The sequence below is a fragment of the Mixophyes fleayi genome, chromosome 4, assembly GCF_038048845.1.
Source record: "Mixophyes fleayi isolate aMixFle1 chromosome 4, aMixFle1.hap1, whole genome shotgun sequence".
NCBI lineage: Eukaryota > Metazoa > Chordata > Amphibia > Anura > Limnodynastidae > Mixophyes > Mixophyes fleayi.
In genome coordinates, this window is record NC_134405.1 from 330728339 (window position 1) to 330754680 (window position 26342).

Sequence of the window (26342 nt, forward strand, 5' to 3'; positions counted from 1 at the left end):
TCTTTTTCAGAGCTTAAAGCGACAATCCCATAAAAGGAAAAAAAAGCCACATATTTTTAACATGTATAGGTTTGTTTACCAATTCTCGTTGGTTGTTTATTCAGGCTGCTATTAAAACTTATAATTCTGCACAGTGCTGTGGACTACCATGGCAACCACAGTCACATGGCATATAATGCAGTGAGCAGAGAGGCTTTGGAATGCTCCTCTGAGCCACGTGCTCACATGACTTGCAGTGAGCATGCAGCTGTACCTGGCAGCCAAACTTTGCCACCTCCAGAGAACTTTTGAAAAGGAGATAATGCTTTGTAGGAAGATGGCTAAGAGAAATGACTATCTAGTGGATGTTGCAACAGAACTTAACTTGCTATTTCAATACAAATAATACTAAAAGGTAGATACATGAATTTTTAAATGTTCCAAAATGCCTTTTCATATTAGATCAATACTTGTGCTGGTGAGAAGTAGAATACAAAGTTCTGAAATACCTTTGCAATAAATTATACAATTGCTTAGTCATTCTTATTATTAGGCGATTACCAGTTATAACTTTTTTTCATTCCTTGAAGGTAATTTTTAAATTCTTGTTTCTCCAGCCATTCTCAAATTCGTTGTTGAAATCCGGTGTCCTAAGTTGGCCAAAGACGTAGCAATGTCATTGGTCAATTTTGCTGCATTTGTGGGTACCACAGTTGCCAAAACCTTTCATGCTCCCTTGTAATGGTGGGGTGGGATTACCACAGTTTGTATGTATAATTAATTATCAGCTGTCCACTGGTCTCCTATAATCTGGTTGTTTCAGGGATAACGACCGAAGATTGACATTTTGGCAATTTACGGTACAAACTCTTATTCAATGGGCACAGAAACAATATGCAGATGTTGGGAGGAGGTAGGGGAAGGATATCAGGAACCTTTTGTCCCTTGTTAGTGCTCTGATACACAGAATGTGTTTGCAGAATGGTCATTAATGAATCGGACCATGAGATGAAGCTGTAATCATGGGGATAATAATTTCTTTAAGCATATTAAAGAACATGGCAGAGAACCTACTTTAACCTGGTCACAGGTGCTGATGTGGTGCTTTTTTAAAGAATGGATAACTTCATAACGCTGCAAAATGACAAGATACACAGATACATTTATTCGGTAATTGGTTCGAACTGCGTAAGTTGCTGATGTCACTGGTTTATAATGAATAGTTCTGGTGAGTTCTCATGAATATTGATCAAGGCCACAACATGACTTCCTCTATTGTGTGAATAGACTTTAAGTTGTGCTTTGAAAGCTCTTCAGCTTGTTTCATACTCTCCTTGAAAAATGCCCTCGTTGGACTTCAGGGCCGTGAACACATTAGGTTGTGGGAACGATTGTCGATAAGTGGAGAGGTGAGCTTGAGGGGGACAGAACGCGATGTACTTGACGAATCGTTAGCGCACGATTTGCATGCAATTGAGAGACGTTTTGGATACGTGACTTCTGCTGAGTGCCAGTAGATAGATTGTGTTTTCAAGGTCCCCAGGTGCGTAGCAGCCTCCCAAGTTTCTCACGGCGACTCCATGGAACAATCCATTTTTTTTTTTTAAATGTAATCCCCAGCCGTCCATTGGACAAAGGGCTGAGAAGATGGATTGTGACCAAGCTATTGTCTGTGTGACGGATGTGCCTTACGGTCTAGTATGAATAGCCGCATACCAGCCCCCTCCTCGCTAGCCATTTGCAGTCTGGTGTTTGCTCATGAACTCCTATCTATTGTAAACTTCTTTTCTTTTTCTCTTGCATTTGTTAACGTATAGAGCAGATATAGTGGCAATCAGCTGGCCAGGATGTCGCAGGTAACTTTAATGTATAATTTGTCTTGGCAGTAATGAACAGATCTATCATAGCTGAGCTTTTAACAGCTCTTAACCCCTAGTCCTCTGCTGAGCAGGTTGTGTGACTCACAGTAATATAATAGTCTATGCCTGATCCATGCTTGGGCCTGTTAGAATTCTGGCAGTTAGTCATGAGAAATAAACTGTAATTTAAAGGGTCACTATAAACATGAAATATAAGTTACTGTGACAATTTCTATAAATTGTGTATGCAAGAGGTAGGTCCGCAGAGCCAAGACTACCCAGAAGTTATACTAGAACAGGCCTGTCCAACCTGCGGCCCTCCAGGTGTTGTGAAACTACAAACCCCAGCATGCTTTGCCAGTAGACAACCTGTTGATAGCTGGAAGGGCATGCTGGGACTTGTAGTTTCAGAAACATTTGGAGGGCCGCAGGTTGGACAGGCTTCTAAACTGTAACTTTAGTGCAAAAACAAACGCTGGGGTAATAGAACCGAATAGGGAGCTATCTTTATGCTGTACCTGCCGGCAAATTAGACCATACCCCAGTCCACCCCTATAACATCTGACCCACCCAGTACTGTGCCCGATTTTGGAGAGGTCACAGGTAATTTATGGTGGGCCCGCACCTGTTTTGGGTGACAGGAATTGTTGAGTGTCCTGAGAGAAAAAAACGGATTATTGATGGGTATATTTCCTATATGGACAGCAGTAAAATACCGTAGGATAATCTGCACTGGATGGACTCTTTGGTGAGATAAATACTACTGGAGCCATAACTTGCACTATGCATAATAAGGCTTAATATAATGGCACTCCTGGATCCAAAAGGCAAGATGGCATAAGAATATTAATTCACTAGATAATCTGCTGAACATCTGATATACATGGAATACCACTGCCGTTAATGGAGGATTACAGTCGATGTGTGCAAAGATGCATAAAAGTGTTTGGAATCTGTATAATTATGTATGCCGTGATCTCCAGAAGAAAATATTAATCGGGGAGTTGGGTCCTAGACATTGATAATCACAAACCAACGTCGCCTAGTCTGGCGTGAACAAAGAGATTAAGACGTTGTGTTTTTTTTTTTTTGTTTTTTTTTTGGGGTTTGTTGTTTTTAGGGTTTTTTGATGGATGCATGTAAATTTTGATAATATGTGTGCATATACATGCTTAGTCCTAACCTAATGTCTGTCTTGATTCTTTACACTCTTTAGATTGTAAGCACTAATGAGCAAGACCATCGTTACACTTTATTTTGATTTGTAGTTTGCACCATTTACTAATTGTACAGCTGTGTGTAAAATGTCATTTTATTTATGCTGGACAATCCTAATGAATGTTTAGACATTGCTGGGCATAGTGTTGGTTTAGAGAGGACCCGTCGCCTACGCACAGTTTAGGCATGCAGTTTGTTGGCTGAGGCCGTTTGCAGCTGTCAACTTGCTTGGAACCAGCAACGGTACCGAGGGACTGTCTAATATTCACGAGTCTCGCTGACAACGGACACAGAAAATGTAAACGCCTGGATAAGCGAGTGTCGCTGTGCATGTCGAAATCAAGAACTTTCACGCAGGTGTGGCTCGTGCCTTTAGTTAAGACCATAGCATCCCACCATGGTCGGGGTCATGTATAGAAATGTTGGCCTGCTTTAGCGTAGCTGCAAGAGACCTCCGACTTTCCGGTGGTTGCATATTATATGTGGCATGTTTTCCTGGCATGATTTGGCTGCAGGCATCCCCTTAAAGGCCTAGGACAATGCCTATCGTTACTTAAGGGATCATCTTCGCACCGTGTTGTAGAATGTTTCCTGATGGAAAGGTATCTTCTAGGATGACAATTTCCCCATCCACAGAGCGCATGTAATCTTCCATTGGTTGGAAGACCATAACACTGGTGTTATCCATAGCTCGTGGTCTTCTCTGTCACCAAATCTGAACCCAATCAATCATATATGGGATGTTCAAGAGGAACAGCTGAGACAGCATTTCCCACCGCCATCAAATCTGCTGTTAGTTGAGTGACCACCTTGTAATCGAATTGTCCTGCATTCTTCTTGCACAATGCCAGATATTGGTAGACTTAATGCCAAGGCGCATACAGGCTGTACTGCCTATTAGTGGTCATTTTAATTTTTTGTGCACTACCTATTCATGAGGTTCCTAGTAAATTAATTGGCTACTTATGAGTACTAGCACAGCCTACAAAATTATTTTCTTTGCTGTAAGAGATAAGTCGACTTTATTGAATAAAGCTGGCCGCACGCTGAGATTGGGCAATTGGTCGGATAATAATCTGATTGACATCGATGGGCACAATATCGGACATGTTGGTAAATCCGGCCTGAAGTTGACCGCTACTTGCCGGTGAGTATGTACGTGGTTTTCTTTCGTCTTGCAGCCTCCAGTTACGCTGAAAGTTATCCATACCTACATCTGTGGCAAGGTTGGACATGGACCCTATCTCAGGCTGGGCAGCATGGTCGACCTGTGTTTGGGCACCTTTAAAGCTTTCGACCAAATTGCCCATGGTCACAACTGTTGTTTTGCCCAACGGAATTTAAATTGGCTTTAAACTGGTTCCAAGCTAGTTGCCTGATACGTCTAATTGTCCAGGACGATTTGTGTGGTGGTCTGGTATCTGCACTGCAGGTTGGCTTGTCTTCTGGTCGCCGTTCTAGACTGTTTGCGATCAGGTTGAGCCACGGTCAAAATGTACTTGATGTCAATGGATGATTGATGGCTGTCAGTGAGCTTGCTGGAAGTCGTGGTCACGATACACATGGTGTGTGCAGTCCGTAGACCACAGTGTAGAGGGCCACTTTCAGTCCAGTCATTTGGCTTGATTGGTTGCTAAAGATCTCTCTGCATATGGTTAAGCAGGCACCAGATCTAGTTGTTGTGCAATGGTACCAAATGTCAGATCGTTGTGTCTCTGGAAGGGCTTTTGAGAGTGGTGGGAGATATTGAATATGAATAAATTACACTGGCCCATAAAGTTCAATCTTATTCATAAATTCTTTTTGCTTTGAGCAAAGAAGCATCATCCGTTCTTGGGAATGACTTGCAGTAGTGTGTATATAATGGGTTGTACAGTGTAATGTGACTACCAGCCGGCTAAGCTGATCAATATCAATCGTTTCCTGCTCGGAGTAGAATACAACGTGTCCTCTACTCCCTGAATGACTGTAATGAAATATGGGAGCAAAATCCAAGAATTGATAGCTGTCCCTTATAGTAATACAGAAGGCAAAGTATGTACCAAAGACTGTAAAGCTGCATTAAAACCTTTTGTAACATGATTTTATTAACGTCACCCACCCACTAGCCTGGGCCGTCGTCTGCTGGTTCCGTATTCACGAAACAGGACAATGGTTTAGTTCATCAACGTTAAATGGCAGGGAGAGGAGTGGGAGGACCAATCAAAATCTTCAGTCTCTTAATTGCAGCTTGTGATTGGTTATCCTTGGTGTCGGTAGCAGAAAGTGGTATATTGAGGCTGACCGACTGCAAGGGTATCTTACCAGCTGTATCTGTTCAGCTTTCCCCATTTACCTTCCCTTATTTCACACTCTTTTGTACAAAATAATTTCCTCCATATTTGTTGCAAAATGTTGACGGTCATTGTCCTTAAAAATCCCAAAACTTCCTCGTGCAGTTACAGCACAAGCATCTGAAGAACTCCGTGTGACACTTGACACTTTGGCAACAAGTGTTCCCTCCTGAGAGAACTTAATGTCTTATTTAGTGTGGTATAAAGCAGTGTTTATTCACCGCTCAGTGTCTCTGATCCAGAAACACAGGGTGTTCTGTTCCCTGGACGCTGTTCACTCTCATCTCTATCACTTCACTGTTGTGAATGTCCTGAAATTATCTGAACAAGCACTTCTGGTGCTGCGAGGTTATTGTGATCTGGTCTTTTGAGTCCATTGAATGTGGTTTATTTGTGCTGAAACCAATATTGAAGCTGTGTTACCACCTAGCAACATATTGTACTAATCTACCCCTAGCCGGCAGCCCCAGGGGCTGCTGTGTGCAGCCATTTTTCCTGGGGCTCTTGTCAGTGACATGGACTAGATCAAAGAACCAGCTACAGAGAGCAGTTTAGGTCACTGCTCCCATCCCCTCCCCTTTGGCCTTTGTCTCCAAAAAAAACCCCCAAAACAAACCACCCTTCATTTTTCCCGTCATAAAAAACACCGACTGTACACAGTACCACATGTTACTCTGCCAGATGGGCGCTCATAAATTATTAGCGGAGGTCAGTCCTGCTTGCTTTTCAAGCGCTGCTATTATGTATCATAATGGTGTAACTTAAAGCTCTGTGTATATTAATGTGTACATGTGGTCTGCACACAGTGGAAGCACCAACATTAATGATGTAGGGGGGGGGGGCTGGGATTACATGTGTCCGGGGTCCCCCTCTAGACTACAGCTAAAGTTTATGAGCTTAACATTACACAAGCTGCTCCCCTATCAGATCGATGTGATCTGGAGACTATTTCGGGCCATGATGTCGATTTCATTTTTTTTCCATGTCTGTGTCTGTAGATCCTAGTGACTCAGTGCGATAAGGATCATCATCATCAGCTATTTATATAGCGCCACTAATTCCGCAGCGCTGTACAGAGAACTCACTCGCATCAGTCCCTGCCCCATTGAAGCTTACAGTCTAAATTCCCTAACATACACACACCCTGAGAGAGACTAGGGTCCATTTGATAGCAGCCAATTAACCTACTAGTATGTTTTTGGAGTGTGGGAGAAAACCGGAGCACCCAGAGGAAACCCACGCAAACACGGGGAGATCATACAAACTCCACACAGATAAGGCCATGGTCGGCAAATTGAACTCCTGACCCCAGTGTTGTAAGGCAGAAGTGATAACCACTGAGCCACCGTGCTGCCCACATTTAACTGCAGCTAGTGTTTGGGATCACAGTTATTTCTGACATAATTGTACACTTAGGGGTACATATATCAATCGTCTGTTATCTACAGCTACCGAATTTCAGGGGTTTTGCTGTCATTACTTAATACGTTGGGTTCAACCGTTAATATACCTACCTTTTTAACTACTGACCCATAATCCAACGAAAACTGGGCAGCACAGTATTCTAGTGGTTAGCACTTCTGCCTCACAGCACTGGGGTCATGAGTTCGATTCCCGACCATGGCCTTATCTGTGTGGAGTTTCCCTGTGTTTGCGTGGGTTACCTCCGGGTGCTCCGGTTTCCTCCCACACTCCAAAAACATACTGGTAGGTTAATTGGCTGCTATCAAAATTGATCCTAGTCTCTCCCTCTCTGTCTGTCTGTCTGTCTGTCTGTCTGTCTGTCTGTCTGTCTGTCTGTCTGTGAGTGTGTGTCTATATTAGGGAATTTAGACTGTAAGCTCCAATGGGGCAGGGACTGATGTGAATGAGTTCTCTGTACAGCGCTGCGGAATTAGTGGCGCTATATAAATAAATGATGATGATGATGAAATGATGATGAAACTGGTAGTTTTAAATAACCGCTAATTGATACATTAACCCATTACTTTTAATTAATATTGCCGGTTTTGCTTAAGGATTTTGTGTAATTTTGCTCTACTCTTCCCTTGAAGCTCACATGTTACCAGGAACCATGAATATAAATATATATATATATAATCTCACTGCTTATGCGCTACGCTGGTTCCCGGGCAGGCCGCACAGCAGGGAGCTGTGGTATACACAGGGAGCCGACCCTGGAACGGGTTCCTAACTCTGTCACTCTCGCCTTATAGATTGAGGTTTTGGGCTGCACTACGGGCATTGCTGGGCTACTTACTACTGAGCACAAGACATTGTTCATAGACATGGGAGGATCTGGTGTCAGATCTGCTGTTATGGCTTTGAAGTGTCTACATTACACATCACCTCCATTTATCTTTGGTGTTTCTGCCCCTGTGGTCACTACACAAACAGCAGATCCACAGAAGTGGCACCTTATTATGAGATAAGCATCAAAGCCTTTGTGTGTGCTGGGAGTAGGCCAAAGATAGCACTTGTGGTTTTTTGGTTTTTTTTGTTCCTTCTAAAGAGAGAGAGATCTTGAATAGATTTATATCCATAACCCAGGAGGTATTGTGAGGTTTATGTCATAGACACAATCCATTTTTTTAAATAAATTCTAGTGCATTGTCGATCACCAGCACAGGTGACACAGGATTCCATTGCTGAATCGCTCTTACAGTAAAGAAGCCTTTCCTGTGCACGGTTTATGATTGTCCTTTTGTCCTCTGTAAAAGTCCATTTGACAAATAATTTTTGTCTTGACCTCAAATATACAGGCTGGTCCATAAGTGTGGAAACACCCTTTTTTTAAAATGGAAATGTGTAAGGAAATATTAATCCAGTGTCTACACCTATTATCCGAGTGTGGCGGAAAACTTTTTGGGGTATGGTGGCCATCTTAAGGTCGGCCATCTTGGATGCATCTCTTTTTCAAATGGATAGGTAGTCATGTGACCTATCAAACAGATGCAGGATTTCATAAGAAAAACCAATGGTTTTTGTTAACATTATGCATTCGAGAGTTTTCTTTAGCAGGTATTGACAATAATGACAATGGTACGAACACAAACGGAACGTGTTGATATTGTCTTGATATCTGGAGAACAAAGTACAGGCGCTAAAGCAAATTATTTCAACCATCATCACCCAAATAGGCCACCTGAGTTGCCAGATTGTCAACTTTAAGCAAACTGGATCCATTGCTGATAAACCAAAAACTGTATTTCTCATGAAATTCTGCATCTGTTGATGTCACATGACTACCTTCCCGTTTAAAAAAAAATTAGTTGCATCCAAGATGGCCGACTTCAAGATGGCCGCCATACTGGACACATACCCTAAATAGTTTTCCACCACACCCAGTCATATCCTAAATGTTTGTCTAACTAGTGACTTATACAGTGGTTATATTATTATCCGGCATCTGGATTAACGTTGGACTATAAACACTGTTGTATCAGCTGATTATCCAATGTTGCTGACAATATCCTGGTGTGTGTATGTGTGCGCCGCCTGAACGTTACTTTAAATGAATATTACATTGTAAAACAACCTTGGCTTGTGTCTAGATAGCTGGTATTCCTTCAATACGGCTCAAAAGCAGAGAATGGTTTTGTTCAGTAAACCATATAGACAAAGTATTGGAAATAAATGGTGTTGAGAGCTTAAAATATTCCATCTGCAGAAGGAAAATTATATGTATCGTGGTTCAGAATTGTAAGCTCTTCTGGTCCGTCAGTTTGGCAGGATATGGCTCCTGGACATTGTTACATCAGTGACTTCTGTGAGCAACGGTGATGAACAGACGACACATTATTGTCACTCGCAAGATAGGTTTCCTTTTAAACGGTTTCCAACATTTGTTTACCATTTGCGCTGGCTGGTTGGCGTCTGCCCCCCCTCGTTTCAGCGGTATGTTTCACAGCTTTTCCTAACTATTTGTGCAAGTGTCATGAAGGGTCTTTACAACTTTAACTTCGAAAAGGGGGGGGGGGAAAGTTTTGGAAGTTGCCGGCTGTAGAACCGGACTGACCACCTGTTTTCCAAGCTATGCAGAGCGTCGTATACCAGCTGTGTCTGGCCGGTCTCCTGAACGCTCCCACTGTGTACCAGCTCGCCCTCTTGGTCACCACCGGAGAGTATATCCGTTCCCGGGTAACTAACACCTTCTAATTGTTCTTGGACTACAACTCCCAGAATGCTCTATTTAAAGAGCCGTGAATTAACACTTTAATGAGTATTCGATGCCTGCGCACTGAAAGCAGTGTGCCCCCTGCTGTGCTCTCAGCTCTCCACATATAAACAAGTTGATGATCCGAGTTCAGACATTGGTGATCTCCTTTATATATCGCCACCAATTCCGCAGCGCTGTACAGAGAACGCGCTCGCATCAGTTTCTGCCCAATTATTATTATTATTATTACCATTTGTTTATATAGCGCCACTAATTCCACAGCGCTGTACAGAGAACTCGCTCACATCAGTCCCTGCCCCATTGGGGCTTACAGTCTAAATTCCCTAACATACACACACAGACAGACAGACAGACACAGACTAGGGTCAATTTAATAGCAGCCAATTAACCTACCAGTATGTTTTTGGAGTGTGGGAGGAAACCGGAGCACCTGGAGGAAACCCACGCAAACACGGGTAGAACATACAAACTCCTCACAGATAAGACCATGGTCGGGAATTGAACTCATGACCCCAGTGCTGTAAGGCAGAAGTGCTAACCACTTGGCCACTATGCTGCCCATTGGAGCTTACAGTCTAAAATTCCTATCGCAGCCAATTATCCTACCAGTAGGTGTCTGTTTTTTGTTTGGTTTTTTTGAGGGAGGAAACCGGAGCACCCGGAGGAAACCCATGCAATCATGCGAAGGATATACAAGGGAATCGAACTCCTGACACTGAGATGTTGCAATGCTAACCACTGTGCCACATTGCTCTAATGATCACTATCCTCAGTCTTGTTCACACTGCGTGTACCAGAAGGCGTGTAGTGCAGGACAAGACGTCATGGACAGTTGTCGGTCGCCTATGAGTACATAACATTAAAGGGCAACCGGCAGTGTGTTCCTGTCATTGGATTAAAACGTTTTCTCTTCTTGTCTGTCTGACTCCACAACCTCCTCTGCTCCTATGGATACTGTTGTTTATTAACAGAAACCGTTGGTGCCAGCGAGCAGGAAATTGCAAACCAGAGTCCTGGAGGAAGGGACGTTTACTAAAGTAATTGTTATACTGAACTAAATCCTCTTCCACCAGGTGGTAAACACATCAATTCCCACCTAAGTGATTTGCTATTATCAACTGTCCTAAGATACAGAGAGAGCGGAATAAAGACATTAGGAAGCTATGCTGTGGGCAGGATGGTGGCTCAGTGGTTAGCACTTCTGCACTGGGGTTATAAGTTCGATTCCCGAACATGGCCTTATCTGTGTGGAGTTTGTATGTTCTCCACGTGTTTGCGTGGGTTTCCTCTGGGTGCTCTGGTTTCCTCCCACACTCCAAAAACATACTGGTAGGTTAATTGGCTGCTAACAAATTGACCCTAGTCTGTGTGTCTGTCTGTGTGTATGTTAGGGAATTTAGACTGTAAACTCCAATGGAGCAGGGACTGATGTGAAAGAGTTCTCTGTACAGCGCTGCGGAATCAGTGGCGCTATATAAATAAATGATGATGATGATGACCGGGCAATGTGTGTGTTTAGTATTACACGTTGCAGGAAGACCTGTACAAGCCAATAAATGTATAATGTTAGAGACGTTTAAATGTCCTGTAAAGTCCCAGTCATTCTGCAATGTGTCACTCTTGTAATTTTTACTTCTGTGGCATAATTGAAGGGGGTGTCCCCATGATCTGTCAGGTACACTAACACAGTGAGCCACTAATTCTCTCCCCTCCGCAGTGCTTGAGCCGACGCTGGTGCACTTTTCTGTCTGTGTTGCTTTTTTTCTTAATTTTTTTTTTTTTTTTTTTTTAAATGGGAATTGCCCTAATTACATTGTGAAGCCTGTTTCCTGTAATTAAGATCAAAGCCAGTGGTTCTCTCCCAGCCCTTCCATTACAGCCCAGTACAGGGAGAGTTCAGTGAGCCATCAGCTTCCCTTTGGTTGCGTCTTCCGCCTTGCTATTTTTTTTGCTGGGGTATAAATATCCTAGAATTGTTTTATGATGAAGATTCCTTTTGTTTGGATAACTGAATCGCAAGGGAAAAAAAAAATTGTAAGAATGTTAACCCTGAATCCAAGGGGTTTCCCCCTCAATTTTTTTTATTTTTTTTATTTTGAAAGCGCTATAAAGGTCTACACAATGTAGACAGTCTGTAGATTATACTTGCCAACTCTCCCGGAATGTCAGGGAGACTCCCAGATTCTGGGTGGGACTCCCGTGACTGTGTGGCAGTCTCCCGCATCTGCCCACTTCATTAGGTAATCGTGGCATTTGGCCTCACTGTAAAATGACGTGTTTGCGTCATTACGTCACGGGGGGCAGGTCCAAAATGACGCGATTTTCGTATTACGGAATAAGTCTGTGGTGCATCATGGGCAAAACAAACAAATGCTCACTCGGGGCTGACGGGCCTGGGCGATGGAGTTTTTCCACACAGATACGAGCGGGCAGATAGATCACTTCTGGCATTTATGCCTCATAGGCCTCTGGTTAGAAGGTGACCACACACCTGTCGGTCATATTCCAACTACATTTACAAACATGCCCGGCAGAGCCGTAACTCTGCATGGCCAGGTATAATGGCCAACTTTTGGGTAGATGCAGCTGTAACTCTCTGGGCCTTCCGCTCTGGGGGAGGAGGGGGGGGACGACTCTTTATAGGTAGAAATTCTTTTACAGTTGAAATGATTGAGTGAACTACAGTTAAAAAAACAAACCAAAAACAAGTAGGGAAGTGTCAGGTTAACGTCCTGAACAGATATAAAACCTTGAGTGACATCAACGTTTTTGCAGGCGCTTTGCGGCATAACCGTGAGACCTCCTAGTTAAACCATGTTCTCAAGAAGTCTGTGTTCCAGCAGATCGGTGGGGTGTAATCTACGCCCTCTAAATCTGGGAGGTTTGGAGAGATTTTATTCTCCAAATATTTAATGACTTTGGATTTCTTGGCAAAATGATATTTGTAATATCTAAAAGGATTAATATTCTATGATCTCTGTCATTCATTAGACAGTCAATCCTGCTTCTAGTCTGTTGTCCTCCTAAGTTTACAGGACAGTAATTTATTTGCCCTATAGCCCGTGGTGTAGAACTTCTGCGGAAGTAAACTCAGAGTTTGTTGAACCTGGGTCAGGGCTGAAGAGACGTTGGTCTCTGAGGTCCATCCTCTCCACCATCCTCTCCTCCATCCTCTCCTCCATCCTCTCCACCATCCTCTCCACCATCCTCTCCGCCATTATCCTTTAGAAGCAAAGATCCAATTTCTAGGTCTTTGTCTCTCCAAAAAGTCCTTTTTTATTCTGTCTGTGGTATGAATGGCGGTGTCCGGTATGACCACTTTTCATTTAAACCAGAGCGTGGGTATGGCGGCATCTGTAGGGGGATTAGTGATGGGTCTAAAGGAGAGTTCATGGCTATCCCATGGTCTTGGTGGTATTTCGTTGGGAAACCTGGGTCGTTATAAGTGAATCACTGTCTTACTAGGCCGTAGGTAATATAGTAGCTCTAAATTTTTATTTTAGAACCCATTTGATGAAATCTCAATTGGAGTAGGCTCTTCAGACAACCTAAACTTCATATTGTGCTAAGAGGTTCTTGCACCAGTAGCTTCTTTAGGGCCTACAGCTAGATTGCATTAAAAATCACTAGAATGATTCTTCCTGTGGGCTGTTGCAGTGCAGTCTTATACAGACGTCCACACGGACAGCCGCACTTGTCGTAGGCCACTTAGGCACAAGTTACTCTACATAGGCAAACCGAGAGGGGGGGGGGGGTTCCTAGTGCCTGGAAACCCCCTCCAAGCCTGGGGCACTGTATAATTGAGGTGGCTGGACCCTGCCCCCGCTTCACACAGCTCTGCTTGAAAAGGGAGAGCTGCGTGCACCTAACAGTAGTGCACGCAGCATTGCCCATGTATATTATGGGGATAGGAAGAGTTGGAGAGCAGCCAAGCATTGTCTAATATTATAGCCACGCCCCCATGCATGATTGCCGCGCCCACTGGCGGCGTGGTGTGGAAACCCCCCTCTACAAATCCTGTGTTTGCCACTGCTCTAGATAATACGTCTTTACTCTCGCAATAACCTGTTTTGCATACGCAGTAGGAGAAGGAAACTATTATTTGTTCATGCAACAAAATTTGCTGTTAAGTGTGGTTAACGAAGTTTATGTTGGGCACCGATTATGTAAATGTGTTTGTTGCAGATCACTTTTGAAGTGTGTCACAATTATTTTTCTGCTTAGTTTTGGTTGCCATAATTCTTATTGCCCTTTCATTTTGTGGGTGCAATCTCCAATGTTGGCGTTGGCTTTTGTTATTTTGTTTTAATTTTAACAGCGTTTTTTGGGGACTGTATTGTACAAACTAGTCTAGCAAGGTAAATTATTGGGTAATTCCTCGCACAGACCCACGTTACCAAAATAAAGTTTCAAGTATAACACAAACGTCAGCCCGCACTGATTAATTAAAGAGCAGCTGTCTCCTACAGTGGAGGCAGACTGGGCCTCTGCTCGTGATAATACCAGAGACATCCCTGATGTACTTCATGGACAATATGCCAGAGGCACTAGTTCCTAGAGAATGGGCAGGTGTAGACTCCGCCCACAAAATGGCTGCCTCCTGTATGTAGCCGATAAATGCTTCATTCTCTGGCGAACCCAGGAGTCTGTGGAGGTTTGTTTGATCTAGGACACAATCTGTATAGTCTGTATTCTGGGATCAGCTGGACGCCAGAAGCTCCCGCTAGGAGGAGCAGCCTTAAAATAAGTTGTTTAATTGAGTGTTTAGCAATTATCCAGTTGTGTCGTCCTATAACATTTCCCTCGTTTCTTCTTTTCTATCTTCACAGCTGTGTAAAAGTTGAGGAGCATCAGGCAGCTGATATTGACCTCTACCATTGTCCCAACTGTGAAGTACTTCACGGATCCTCAGAGTGTGAGTATATACACATTTAAGTACACTCAGCAGAGTTGCAAATATTTTGTAATCTTTTTAATTTTAAATGGAGCTTATTTTGCAGTCGCTGGAATCAAACCTGACAACATGATTGTTTTAAAGAACTTTGCAAATGACTGTCTACAGCGTACCGTCGACTACACATGGCGGAGGCCATTTTGTGGGCTGAGGCAACACTTTGTCTATAAATTCTGAAGAGGGTCCATCTGTGCCTCAGTGATGCCGCAAAGTAAAATGGCTGCCCTCCTGTATGTGCAGGCGATGGGATAACATATGTCTAAAAATGTTTGTTCTAACGAGTGCGCTTTATATGTCTTGTGTGACATTGGAGATGTAACTTTTTTAATATTTTATTTTTTTGCTTTTTACAATCTATACGTTTTTCTGGTTTTAAACATTTTATTTCTCCTGGAAGTTTTGGATTTCACGTAAACTAATTCAATTTGAAGAGTTGCTTTTTACATACCCCCGAACGTCTTCTAGACATTCCCTGGATAGCACGGAAACATTATGCAGTATATTCTGCATAATCCGCTTTACTCTGACCCAATCCGACAGACTCGCTCAGCCAGACGTGGGTGTAGATGGCGCTGATTTAAGCCTTGTGCAAATTACTTCCCTACTGATGAACAATAGTCCTTAATATTATTCAAGCACAGCTCGGGGCAGTCAAAAATCTACGCGGTGTCTTTTATTACACAGATACGGCATTCGTTTAATGATTATATACTGTGTATCTGTCTTTATACAAATCTCTGCCACGGGAACGCAGCAATAGTTTAAATGCTTTCTGTAAACTAGATAATTTCAGCTACAGTGTGTGTGTTATTACCATGCGGTTAGTGGTAAGCCGTTCTCGTTCTGTCTCTTTGAGGATGTGTTGCTTTTTTTTGCCATGACAGTAATTATTTTGACCTGATCAGAGAGTTTATCGTGCGTCTGCCCCGTGGCAGATGAAGACATGTAAGGACAATGCAGGTTCCCTGATTACAAGCAGCTCTGGTATTTAAATCGCGGGCGGCGCGTTCAATGGGACTTTCTCTCTGCTATAAGCCAGCTTCTGTGCGAAATGGATTGCAAAACTGGTGCGTGCTGATAAAACATCCCCTGGGAAACGGAAGCCACGAGGGGGGGGAATAGAAAAGTTTTTTTTTTGTTAATGTAGGGAGGGGGGGGGGGGGGTTATTCGAATCTCAACGTAATAGAAGATCTTAATGGCCTCAGTCACCTAATGTGTATATCGGCTGCAGAGACAGACAGTCTGCTTTTCCTTTTTTTTAAGTAAAATTGATTATTGTGGAAGGTTAAGCGCTCTGCTCTGAGACCAGGATTCACTGTAATGGGGAGATAAGCGGATCATTGATCCGGTGACAAGTCGGCTGTGGCTATGTTAATGACGTGCAGTAATGTGCCCTGTGTCTGTTTTATCATATTAGTCATTCGATTCATGGGACCCATTTTGCTGTATTCTCATCTCTGAGGAGGGATTTAGTGCAGGTTCCTCTTACACAGCGTAACTTCCACAGTTTGTGCTGATCACAAATGCATTCAAACTTTATTTTTTTTTTTTGTATATTAATGGATACCAGTCACTGACACACAGTGGAGGCAGCCATTCTGTCAGCTGCACCAATGACATCGCACCTTATTGATTCACTCTGAATAGATGAAATCGCCCAGGCAGCCATTTTGTTTTTTGGCCTGAAACAGTTTTTATATGAGAATGCAGCCTCTCGATTCTCTGGGAACCAGTGACATTCAGTAACTTCACGCCGTCACAAGAACTAATGACGACATAGCGTTGCTTCACGCTATCATAGGAACTGGAGACATCACAGCAGTGCTTCACGCCATCATAGGAACTGGAGACATCACAGCAGTGCTTCACGCCAGCACAGGAACTAATGACCTCATAGCGTTGCTTCACGCCAGCACAGGAACTAATGACATCATAGCGTTGCTTCACGCCATCGCAGGAACTAATGATATCATAGCGTTGCTTCACGCCATTGCAGGAACTAATGGCAACAGCGTTGCTTCACGCCATCGCAGGAACTAATGATATCATAGCGTTGCTTCACGCCATTGGAGGAACTAATGCCAACAGCGTTGCTTCACGCCATCACAGGAACTAATGATGATATAGCGTTGCTTCACACCATCACAGGAACTAATGACATCATAGCATTGCTTCACGCCATCACAGGAACTAATGACATCATAGCGTTGCTTCACGCCATCACAGGAACTAATGACATCATAGCGTTGCTTCACGCCATCATAGGAGCTAATGACATCATAGCGTTGCTTCACGTCATTGCAGGAACTAATGACATCATAGCGTTGCTTCACGTCATTGCAGGAACTAATGACATCATAGCGTTGCTTCACGCCATCGCAGGAACTAATGACATCATAGCGTTGCTTCACGCCATCGCAGGAACTAATGACATCATAGCGTTGCTTCACGCCATCACAGGAACTAATGACATCATAGCGTTGCTTCACGCCATCACAGGAACTAATGACATCATAGCGTTGCTTCACGCCATCGCAGGAACTAATGCCAGCAGCGTTGCTTCACGCCATCGCAGGAACTAATGACATCATAGCGTTGCTTCACAGCATCACAGGAACTAATGACATCATAGCGTTGCTTCACGCCATTGCAGGAACTAATGCCAACAGCGTTGCTTCATGCCATCACAGGAACTAATGACATCACAGTGTTGCTTCACGCCATCACAGGAACTAATGACATCATAGCGTTGCTTCACGCCATCGCAGGAACTAATGCCAGCAGCGTTGCTTCACGCCATCGCAGGAACTAATGACATCATAGCGTTGCTTCACGCCATCACAGGAACTAATGACATCACAGTGTTGCTTCACGCCATCACAGGAACTAATGACATCACAGTGTTGTTTCACGGCATCACAGGAACTAATGACATCACAGTGTTGCTTCACGCCATCACATGAACTGGTGACATCATAGCGTTAATTCACGCCATCACAGGAACTAATGACATCACAGTGTTGCTTCACGCCATCACAGGAACTAATGACATCACAGTGTTGCTTCACGCCATCACAGGAACTAATGACATCACAGTGTTGCTTCACGCCATCACAGGAACTAATGACATCACAGTGTTGCTTCACGCCATCACAGGAACTAATGACATCACAGTGTTGCTTCACGCCATCACAGGAACTAATGACATCACAGTGTTGCTTCACGCCATCACAGGAACTAATGACATCACAGTGTTGCTTCACGCCATCACATGAACTGGTGACATCATAGAGTTGCTTCACGCCATCACAGGAACTAATGACATCACAGCGTTAATTCACGCCATCACAGGAACCGCTGACATTGTGCATGCTCATCAGTATTGGTTAGGCTCACAAGATGACTGCCTCCATTTCCTGTAGGTGACGGGGTACACGTGTTTATGTGGTAAACTCCCACAACTGTCAGTTTCTTCAAATAAAAGGGGAGCTCTGGGATCAGGGAAGATGCTACACTGCCCAAGATGTCTCTGACTGAGGTGGGGGAGACTTGTGTCCTGCACAGAGTCTCTGGAAGCCTTGCATTAGGCCGTGGGGGATGTTTCCAGTGTTTTGTGTTGCTGGTATAAAAAAATGTATATATCCCCAAGTGTCTATTTTAAGAGGCTTGTAGTGTGTTTGTTGTGTCATCGTTCCCTTTTTTTGAGGCACAGGAAACGAAATTACTCCTGAGAACTAAAGTTACAAGTTCTAAAGTATATTTATCCACTTCCTGGGCAGGAAACCACTGACTTGTAAGTCTCCAAGGGGGATATCACAGAGGAAGAGAAGCCTTCCCTTCACTGCGTGTTGTGCTGAATAGATGGAGATAATAGATGAGACAGATGAGCATGCTCTGTAGTAACTGCTAACAATCTCTTAAAATGTAGCACACTGTGGAAGCAGCCATTTTCTGGGCTAAACCGCTTAGCCGCCTATCAAGTCCCTGGAAACTGGTCACATGACTATGGCTGAAGACAGGAAATGGTTCAAAATGGCTGCAGCATGGTTCACGTGAAAGAATCTAGTGTTTGCTGTGTAGCTCACAGTATTCAGCAGGGATGATGAAGTATGATAAGTGTTCTGTAGTTTCGTGTCTCTGCCTGTCAGATGCAGACATTCCTGTATCTCGCCTGTGGTGCTTTAAATGTCAAGTTCAGTGTGTGATTTGCTGACAGGATTGTTGACCCTGAGAACTGCTGTCATGGTCGGCAATTTATGTCAGGGTTTAAGCACCTTGCTGAGTTTTGGTCTTCAGGCGTCTTGAAACTGCAGAATATCTTCCAAACTTTCCCATTAAAAAGACAAAGGTCACCCGATGTTCCTTGCTCTTTATGAGAATAAGGCTGCATATTAAAAGACAAGGTCGTACGGGTGTCAAGTTTCTAAATTGACTCAGAGCCTCCATTTTACAGGTGAATTGAACATGATGAAATGGATAATTCTGCAACCTGTCCTTTAGAGGAGGGTACCTGTTTCTTTCACTGTGTGGAAGCAGACCTATTGTAACATGAACCAATATTCAGCATATCCATTCACTAGGAAGTATAACCTATATTGTGTCTTCTGCCTCAGTGATTGCAAAAAAATAAGATACCAGCAATAATTTGTCTTTTACGTGGAATGGTGGAGAAATTGAAGCTTAGCCAAGAGAGGCTTAGAACTTCCCCCCCAAAACGTATGATGATGTCACTATGGGGGGATTAAGGGTACTAAGAACCTTCTAGAATGAATAAGCGGTCTACTGTTCATGCGCTATCGGTGGCGGAATGGCTAGTGTCCAGTGTATTTTATTTATTATGTACGTACAGTTTTACGACTGGCAATATGTTAGTTTTTTTTTTCCTCCACTTCGCATTTTTTCGGGTCACAAAACCCTCGACGCCCTTGGCGGAATGTTCGTTTTCCAGGGAACCCGCATTGCTTTAATAAATCTAGCGCCGTTTACTATATATCCCCTGCTATTGACACTATTTTAACGGGCCGCTTTATATTTACGAGCAACCACCAATTTTTACCGACCATTGTTTATGCAAAGCTATCTTCGATTAAAGCAATCTATGAGACAGATGGGCTCAGATATCTCTCCTTCCTGACGGGCAAAGGTTTGGCTTTCTCCGTCAGTAAGAGCACTTCCCTGTCAGTCATACTGTGCTGTAAGACAGGTGTGTATAGGCGGTGTGATCTATAGGAGCTGATTAACAGCTGGAGAGGTGGGTATGAGCCGTCTGGACAGCCGATTCCTCTAAATCATTAGAGACCTATTAAACGTGTCAACGTGGATTATCCGCCGCTATGGGCAAAGCCGCAGAAGTATCCTATATATTTCTTATTTAGCACAGAAACGCGTTTAGCTGCCTTAAGCAGCTGTGTCGAGGTAACTACTCTCTCATACCACTTTATACCTGTACAGGGCCGAACCCAACGTTTCTCCTTGTACATTGTCCCTGCTGCTTCTTGTGAATAGTTATTGCTGAGAGACACAGTGACCTTCTCACTTCCAGCTGTTTCGTCTGTGTGTCTGTTAGCGCAGGGATAAATGCTATTAATGTTTCTTCACTTAGGTATTGTGGTGTTTAATTAATTTTTTAAGCAATTGCTCGCCTTGCGCCAAGCAGATGTTTCATGTTTCCTGCAGACAGGACAGTAACGTGTTATAATGGTGATCTCAGAAGTCCCCTGTTTGACATGAGAGTCGGCTAAGGGAACCCGCCAGGCCCCAGGCACTTGACCTCCAGTGTACCTTGACCTGAATTTGCTTTATCAAGTGAACTGTTTTACCTCAAAAAATCTCTTGTTCTGGGAGCCGTGGTGCAGAGTGACACGGGATTAAATTACTCTCGTTTAACTCCTAGGCGCCAGCGTGTTTAAATGCTTGCAGTGGGCCGGGTGCCAAGAAGCTGACTACTAGAAGGGAAAGAGGCCATCATGGGGGATTTTGTTTTCTCTTATTTTTTGCTTTACAAAAAAAAATAAAAAAAATTGACATGTCGGATGAGGTCACTGGAACGGCTGCCGTTTGGTTGTTCTCCCCGCACAGTAGTCGTCTTACACGGATAATGTGTCGTTTTTATACCTGCTACTTATTTGGCTGTTGAAATGTTATGACAACCCTTCTCAAAACGAATTCCCTAAATTGCAGTGTATTGTGTGACTTATTAGACTGGAACAGTTGTGGGTTAGGTTTGGCGCTGGCTCTTCATTGGTGGTTAGGGAGGGCAAAGCATGCTGGGAAAGCAGTACCAGATAAAAGCACCTTATCTGGTATAATAAACTACACTTTGGCACTTTGTGTAGGAGGGGGGGGGGGTGTGTGTGTATAAGTGACTTCTACCCTGTTAAGGTGACGGGTACACTTTTTAAACAAAGACTTTTCTACTTAATATAGTATCTATGCGGTCTTGTATGTTTGCACGCCTGAGACTTGTTTGGCAGACCTGATTTTTGTATTTTTTTTTTTTATTTTTTAACACGTGTGAACATACAGTGTAAAATACAAATAAAGTTTTAAATTGGCAGAATTGCATTTCAGAAAAATATTATGCAAATGACAATACGGCATGTTAAAATGTAATTGTCAGTAGTTTGGTTATGTGGTTTTCTCATAGGAACTGCACAATATATCTTTAGGCCACGCCCATCTTGGTGTACACAACCCCCAGGGTCATGGAGAAGTCTGAGAATATAACATCTGTGTTCTCTATTCTTTCTCCCAGGTTCTTAGTGTGCTCATTATTCTGCAGCGCCCCCTAAAGTCGGACCGGAATAACTGCAAGCTGCCCCCAACACTGACCAGTACCTAACGGAGGGTCTGTACTCAGCTGTGGGACTGTGCTGGTGGCCATGACTCCCGTCTGGTTTATCTTCACTTTGGAAAGATGACCAATATACATATTCGATGTAACGTTAGGTTTTACTAGGTCAATTACAATGATCTGAGCTAGATCCCCAGTGTTATAGTGCTTACTGTTACTTGTACTGTGCTGTTTCACCTTGTACTGTGCCATTGTTTGTCCTTGTACGGCGCTACGGATACTTTGTGGCGCCCTATAAATAAAAATTAATAATAATAATAGTAAAACTGATGCACAAGGGCAGGTTTCTGTTAATCTTATTTTTATGCTGTTTTTGGTAATTTAGCGGTCACTGTTGTACCCAGTCCCCTTCAGCGGCTTACAGTGGAGGCCGCCGTTTGAGGGCTGAACCAATATTTATCAATATGTGCCCTATCCGTTCACTGAGAACCGGGTTCGATGAATACTAGCTCAGCTCGCCAAGGGGCAGCGTCCGCTGTGCGTATGTGCAGGATGCACGTTAAGGGCAGCTCTGAGATCTTTCAGTTGTAAGTCTGCCAGCTGGTAAAATATCTTACCCTAGAAGTAGGACAGAGGAACTGTGGAATCCAAGAGCCTTCGCTGTCATTATGGCGGTTACTCTGTTTTTTGGGAGCCATTGTCTTGGAATGTAATGTGCCATAGGGTGAGCAAACTGTAGACATCACCTAATCCAGAGCTGTTCTTGCGTTCACTCAGGTGTGTAATACATGAAAATATAGCGCTCACGTTTTTACAAATTTGTAGAAATAAAACCATTCCTGATCTATGGTTTTGATTAGGTTATAAATCTGAAAAAAACCCCAGAACTGTACCACATGACCGCCCTATGCATTACCCGAACAAGACTATTAAGTGTGCCTAACGACCGGTAGGTGAGACACAGCAAGAGGTCCCCTTCCATTGCTTTCAGCTGCTATTGAAAGCTCCATATCCCCACCTCGCCAAAGTGTTGGAGTCCATGACCTCTTATTCTGGGAGCAGCTGGGGGTGGGGGCTGGAGGAGTGGGAGGAGCTTACCATACCTGCCCATCGATTCATAGATGCTACTAGGAAGGTGGACCGTCTATTGCATCTCCGCTTCTACCTACTACTGATTGGCACCAAGTTGTCAGTGTATCTATCCGGTAAGAACTGCGGTAGGATCTGTGGGTGATCCTGTTGTTCCTAGAACCTTGATAACCAGCAAAACGACTAACACTGGCACTTCCTTCTGTTTACATTTAATGCTGTATTCACCCCAGAATACCTTTGTTTGCAGATGGATAAACTCTTCAAGTTGCCAAATGTTCTTGGAAATCATCAGTGTTGTAATTGAATTGCCTGAACTGTGAGGAAGTAACATATTGCTGAGGCCCATTGTGCACAGTTTTCTAATTCTGTCTTCCCTCAGTTCCTCTGCCCAAAAGCGGAACAGGGGGAAGGCTGAGATCACTGAGGTCTGTGCATTAATGGAGAGCACACGTTCTAGACATCCTTTACCTGTCTTCCCCTAAGATCTGTAGACACCTACACTGTATAGAACACCGTCATATCTCTCCGTCTCTCCACTATACAGACGTGGCACGGGGGCACACGGATACCGCTGACTGTGGCCCCTGTGTCTGGTACACAACGTGCACAGTTTTACTAAGCTAGGCAACATGATGCAACAAAATCTCATATTCTATTCTTTATTTTCTATTACCCAAATTGAGGGTGGGGGGGGGACACACGTTTTAGTTTGACTGTAAGGCATATCATGAGATCAATAAAAGATGGTGACGTCACAATAATGATTTTCACGTAAAACTTTGAATTCCAAATTTAAAAGTTAGCAAAACTTTAGTTTGACATCTTGTTAGATTTACATTTTTTTTATTTTTTTTAATGCCAATAAATAAGGGTCTTTGTGAAATAATTATATTCAGTCCAATTTCTGACTTTAAAAATAGTGTAGTGTAAGAACAGGCACAATTGTTTAAATGCACTGTGGTACATGGCGTTTCCTGCTGTTATGAGGATGTATAACGAACAATCGGGACAGCCCAGAACGTGCCGGGCAGCTTTATAGTTCAACTCATACAGTACACTATATTTATTTTTGAGACTTCATGTAATACATCGCTGCTATAAAGTAATCTTCTAGGCTGCTGCTCGGCAAATCTTGAGCAGCACATGAAATAGTTACATTTTCCTACAGTAAATGCTGCAAAATGTCATTGACTACTGCAACACTATAATGTTCCTATCGCAGTGTTGCCGTTCTGTAACGTGTGTGTGTGTGTGTGTGTGTGTGTGTCTGTTAACATTTGTGTGCTCTTGTGTAATGGTCTCTTGCTTGTCTTTATTTAAGTTTTCCTGTCATGTAGCACTGACAGAAATCTAACATTACATGTGTAAAAGTCTATTTTGAATGTACAATTACACGCATTCCATTCTAGGGAAAATCAGCAATAAAGTTGTGTCCTTTCATATTTGTCTATTAATTCCTAAGGCACGTAAGCAGGAAGTATCTGCCGGTATAAAATGTAATTGTGTGACACGGATATCTTGTCGTCATTCAGAGCCTGTTTGCTAAACCCTAGTGTACCTTTTGTGTCACAGAATGTTTTAGTAGCGCAGCGGGCGTGATCCTGTATAGGAATGCGATTTAGAGGTAACTATATAGCTATAATACACAGTGTTATGGTGAGAGATGCATGTAATACGCAGTTGTTGTAGGCGACAGGTAGCATCTCTAACGTAGATCATGGACTAAGGGTGCAGTCAACATTGTCATAAATGTTGGGTTTTCAAGTTGTATCTCTTACCCAGAATCCTCTGTTTCCTGACTTCACTACAATATATTTATAGCATTCGAACATCTTTTTGAGTATTTTTTTGTTTGTTTTGTTTTTTAAGTTAAGTTTTATTAAAGTGTATGACTGCGGTGCTGCCAAACTATGTATATCTACATTCTGCCAATGTTATGGGGTGTGCATGTAATGACACATGATATAGAATCTGCATGGTTACGGGAGTGCGCGGCTCTCTTGGCGCAGGGGAGTGCGCGGCTCTCTTGGCGCAGGGGAGTGCGCGGCTCTCTTGGCGCAGGGGAGTGCCCGGCTCTCTTGGCGCAGGGGAGTGCCCGGCTCTCTTGGCGCAGGGGAGTGCGCGGCTCTCTTGGCGCAGGGGAGTGCCCGGCTCTCTTGGCGCAGGGGAGTGCGCGGCTCTCTCGGCGCACACACTTTGGCAGCACTGGCTATCTATATCTTTACTGACCGAACAATATTCAAAATATATATCGGGCAACAGAGGCCTATGAAGCCTTCAGAGGCGCCGGGGGCCACACGAATGTTTGGTGGGCCGCATCCAGCCCACAGGCTGCCAGTTGGGCGTTCATTCTCCTCGTGCTCATTCGTGACCTGTGTCTTTCATAACTATAATACTTCTTGCTTTTAGTTAATTGTGCCGTTGTGTTCTTGCTGTCTGCTCATTGTCTGTCACTGTGCAGGGAAATAGACTATAACCGCCGTACAGATGGACCCTAATGAGCAGTGAGCACAGCTGCCACTAAAATGGATATTCGCTGGTCGCATAGAACATCAATTTTCGGGCAAGTGTGCTTCGGTTTGGTGACTGGCCAAGTGGAGAAAAAGATGTTGACATCTGTGTGATCTCCGCAATGAGGCCCGATTGCCAGAAACACTTGTCCTGTCCTGGTGATGACGGACGTGTTAACGTTTGATACATGAACATTCACTCGTTGTTGACTAAACCCCAATGAATTCATAGGCTGCAATTTTCAAGAACATTGGTTCAGTGACAACATGGAGCACATATGTGATGTCAGGGACTGTTTCTCAAGTAACCGATGCGTTGGCTTCTTGTGGATATTGGTTCAGCCCTATATTGAATGATCGCGTAACTCATCGTTGCAATCTATCTGTATTAAGGGCTGCCATATATTGACAGAGCTTGAGATACATAAAATCATATGTGATTGGGTAACGGACTGAGCACAAGCGATGGCGCTTATACTGGGGACTCCTCCTGTTTTGCAAATCATCAGACTGGAGGTGTCATTTCCTCCTGAAGGGAAATTGTTCCAAATATGTGAAAGTGCAAAACCTGAGAACATTTGTTCCCATGTTTGTGAATCTATTTTAATGCTGTTTTTTTTTTATTCTTAATTGCAAAGGCTCCCATCTGATACCCCACAGATATTAATTGGTTCACAAGGTTCTGCATTTATTGTCAGATTTATTGTGATGTACAATATGTTGTCTTAAAGATGTTCGAAATAGTCTACTACATTATCACGTGGCGTTATCACTATAACTTTGAAAGTTCTTGCTGCTCCCCTTCTGTATGTGATACAAGACTTTCTTCATTTGCTGATTGCATCATTGACCTGTACATGATGTAACTCCTGCACCTCACACTCTATAGAGTGTCCTGTCCTGAGTCTGCTCACACCAGCAGGAACGTCATGCACCATTGACAAATCAATTGACTCTTGTCAGCTTGACTGCACGACACACAGGATTAATATAACTCTGCACCGTTCCTGTGTGGTTGGTAAACATAGAAAAGTAGAATTTGTGCTGTAATTGCATAGTGAAGGGTACTTCTTCCAGTATCATCATCCGCTATTTATATTAGGGATGTGCACCGGCCACTTTTGGTGTCTCGTGTTTTGTGTTTTGGATTCGGATTTGAGGTTTTGGATTCGGATTTATTTGGAAAAAAAACATAAGTGTTAAAAACAAGTTTTTTGGTTTATATTCACTCCTACGCTATTATTAACCTCAATAACATTCAATAACAAGCATTTCCACTAATTCCCAGTCTATTCTGCAGAATCAGTGAACTTTGTAATATTGCAGTACCAATGGACTTATACTGCAGGATTGTTTTTGGATATTTTTATTTATTTATTTTTTTTTTTATAACTTTTTTTAAAAATTTTCGTGCTGTGCTGTT

The 26342-nt window shown here is 43.3% G+C and overlaps 1 protein-coding gene across 2 annotated transcripts in view; it reads left to right on the plus strand.

The window, feature by feature from the left end:
• KDM7A (lysine demethylase 7A) overlaps positions 1-26342 on the plus strand; it is a 58831-nt gene that overhangs the window by 10449 nt on the left and 22040 nt on the right. For both annotated transcript variants that reach the window (XM_075210382.1, XM_075210383.1), the window contains exon 2: positions 14399-14484. In XM_075210382.1, coding sequence (XP_075066483.1) covers positions 14399-14484 — 86 coding nt within the window. The remainder of the gene's footprint in view (positions 1-14398; positions 14485-26342) is intronic.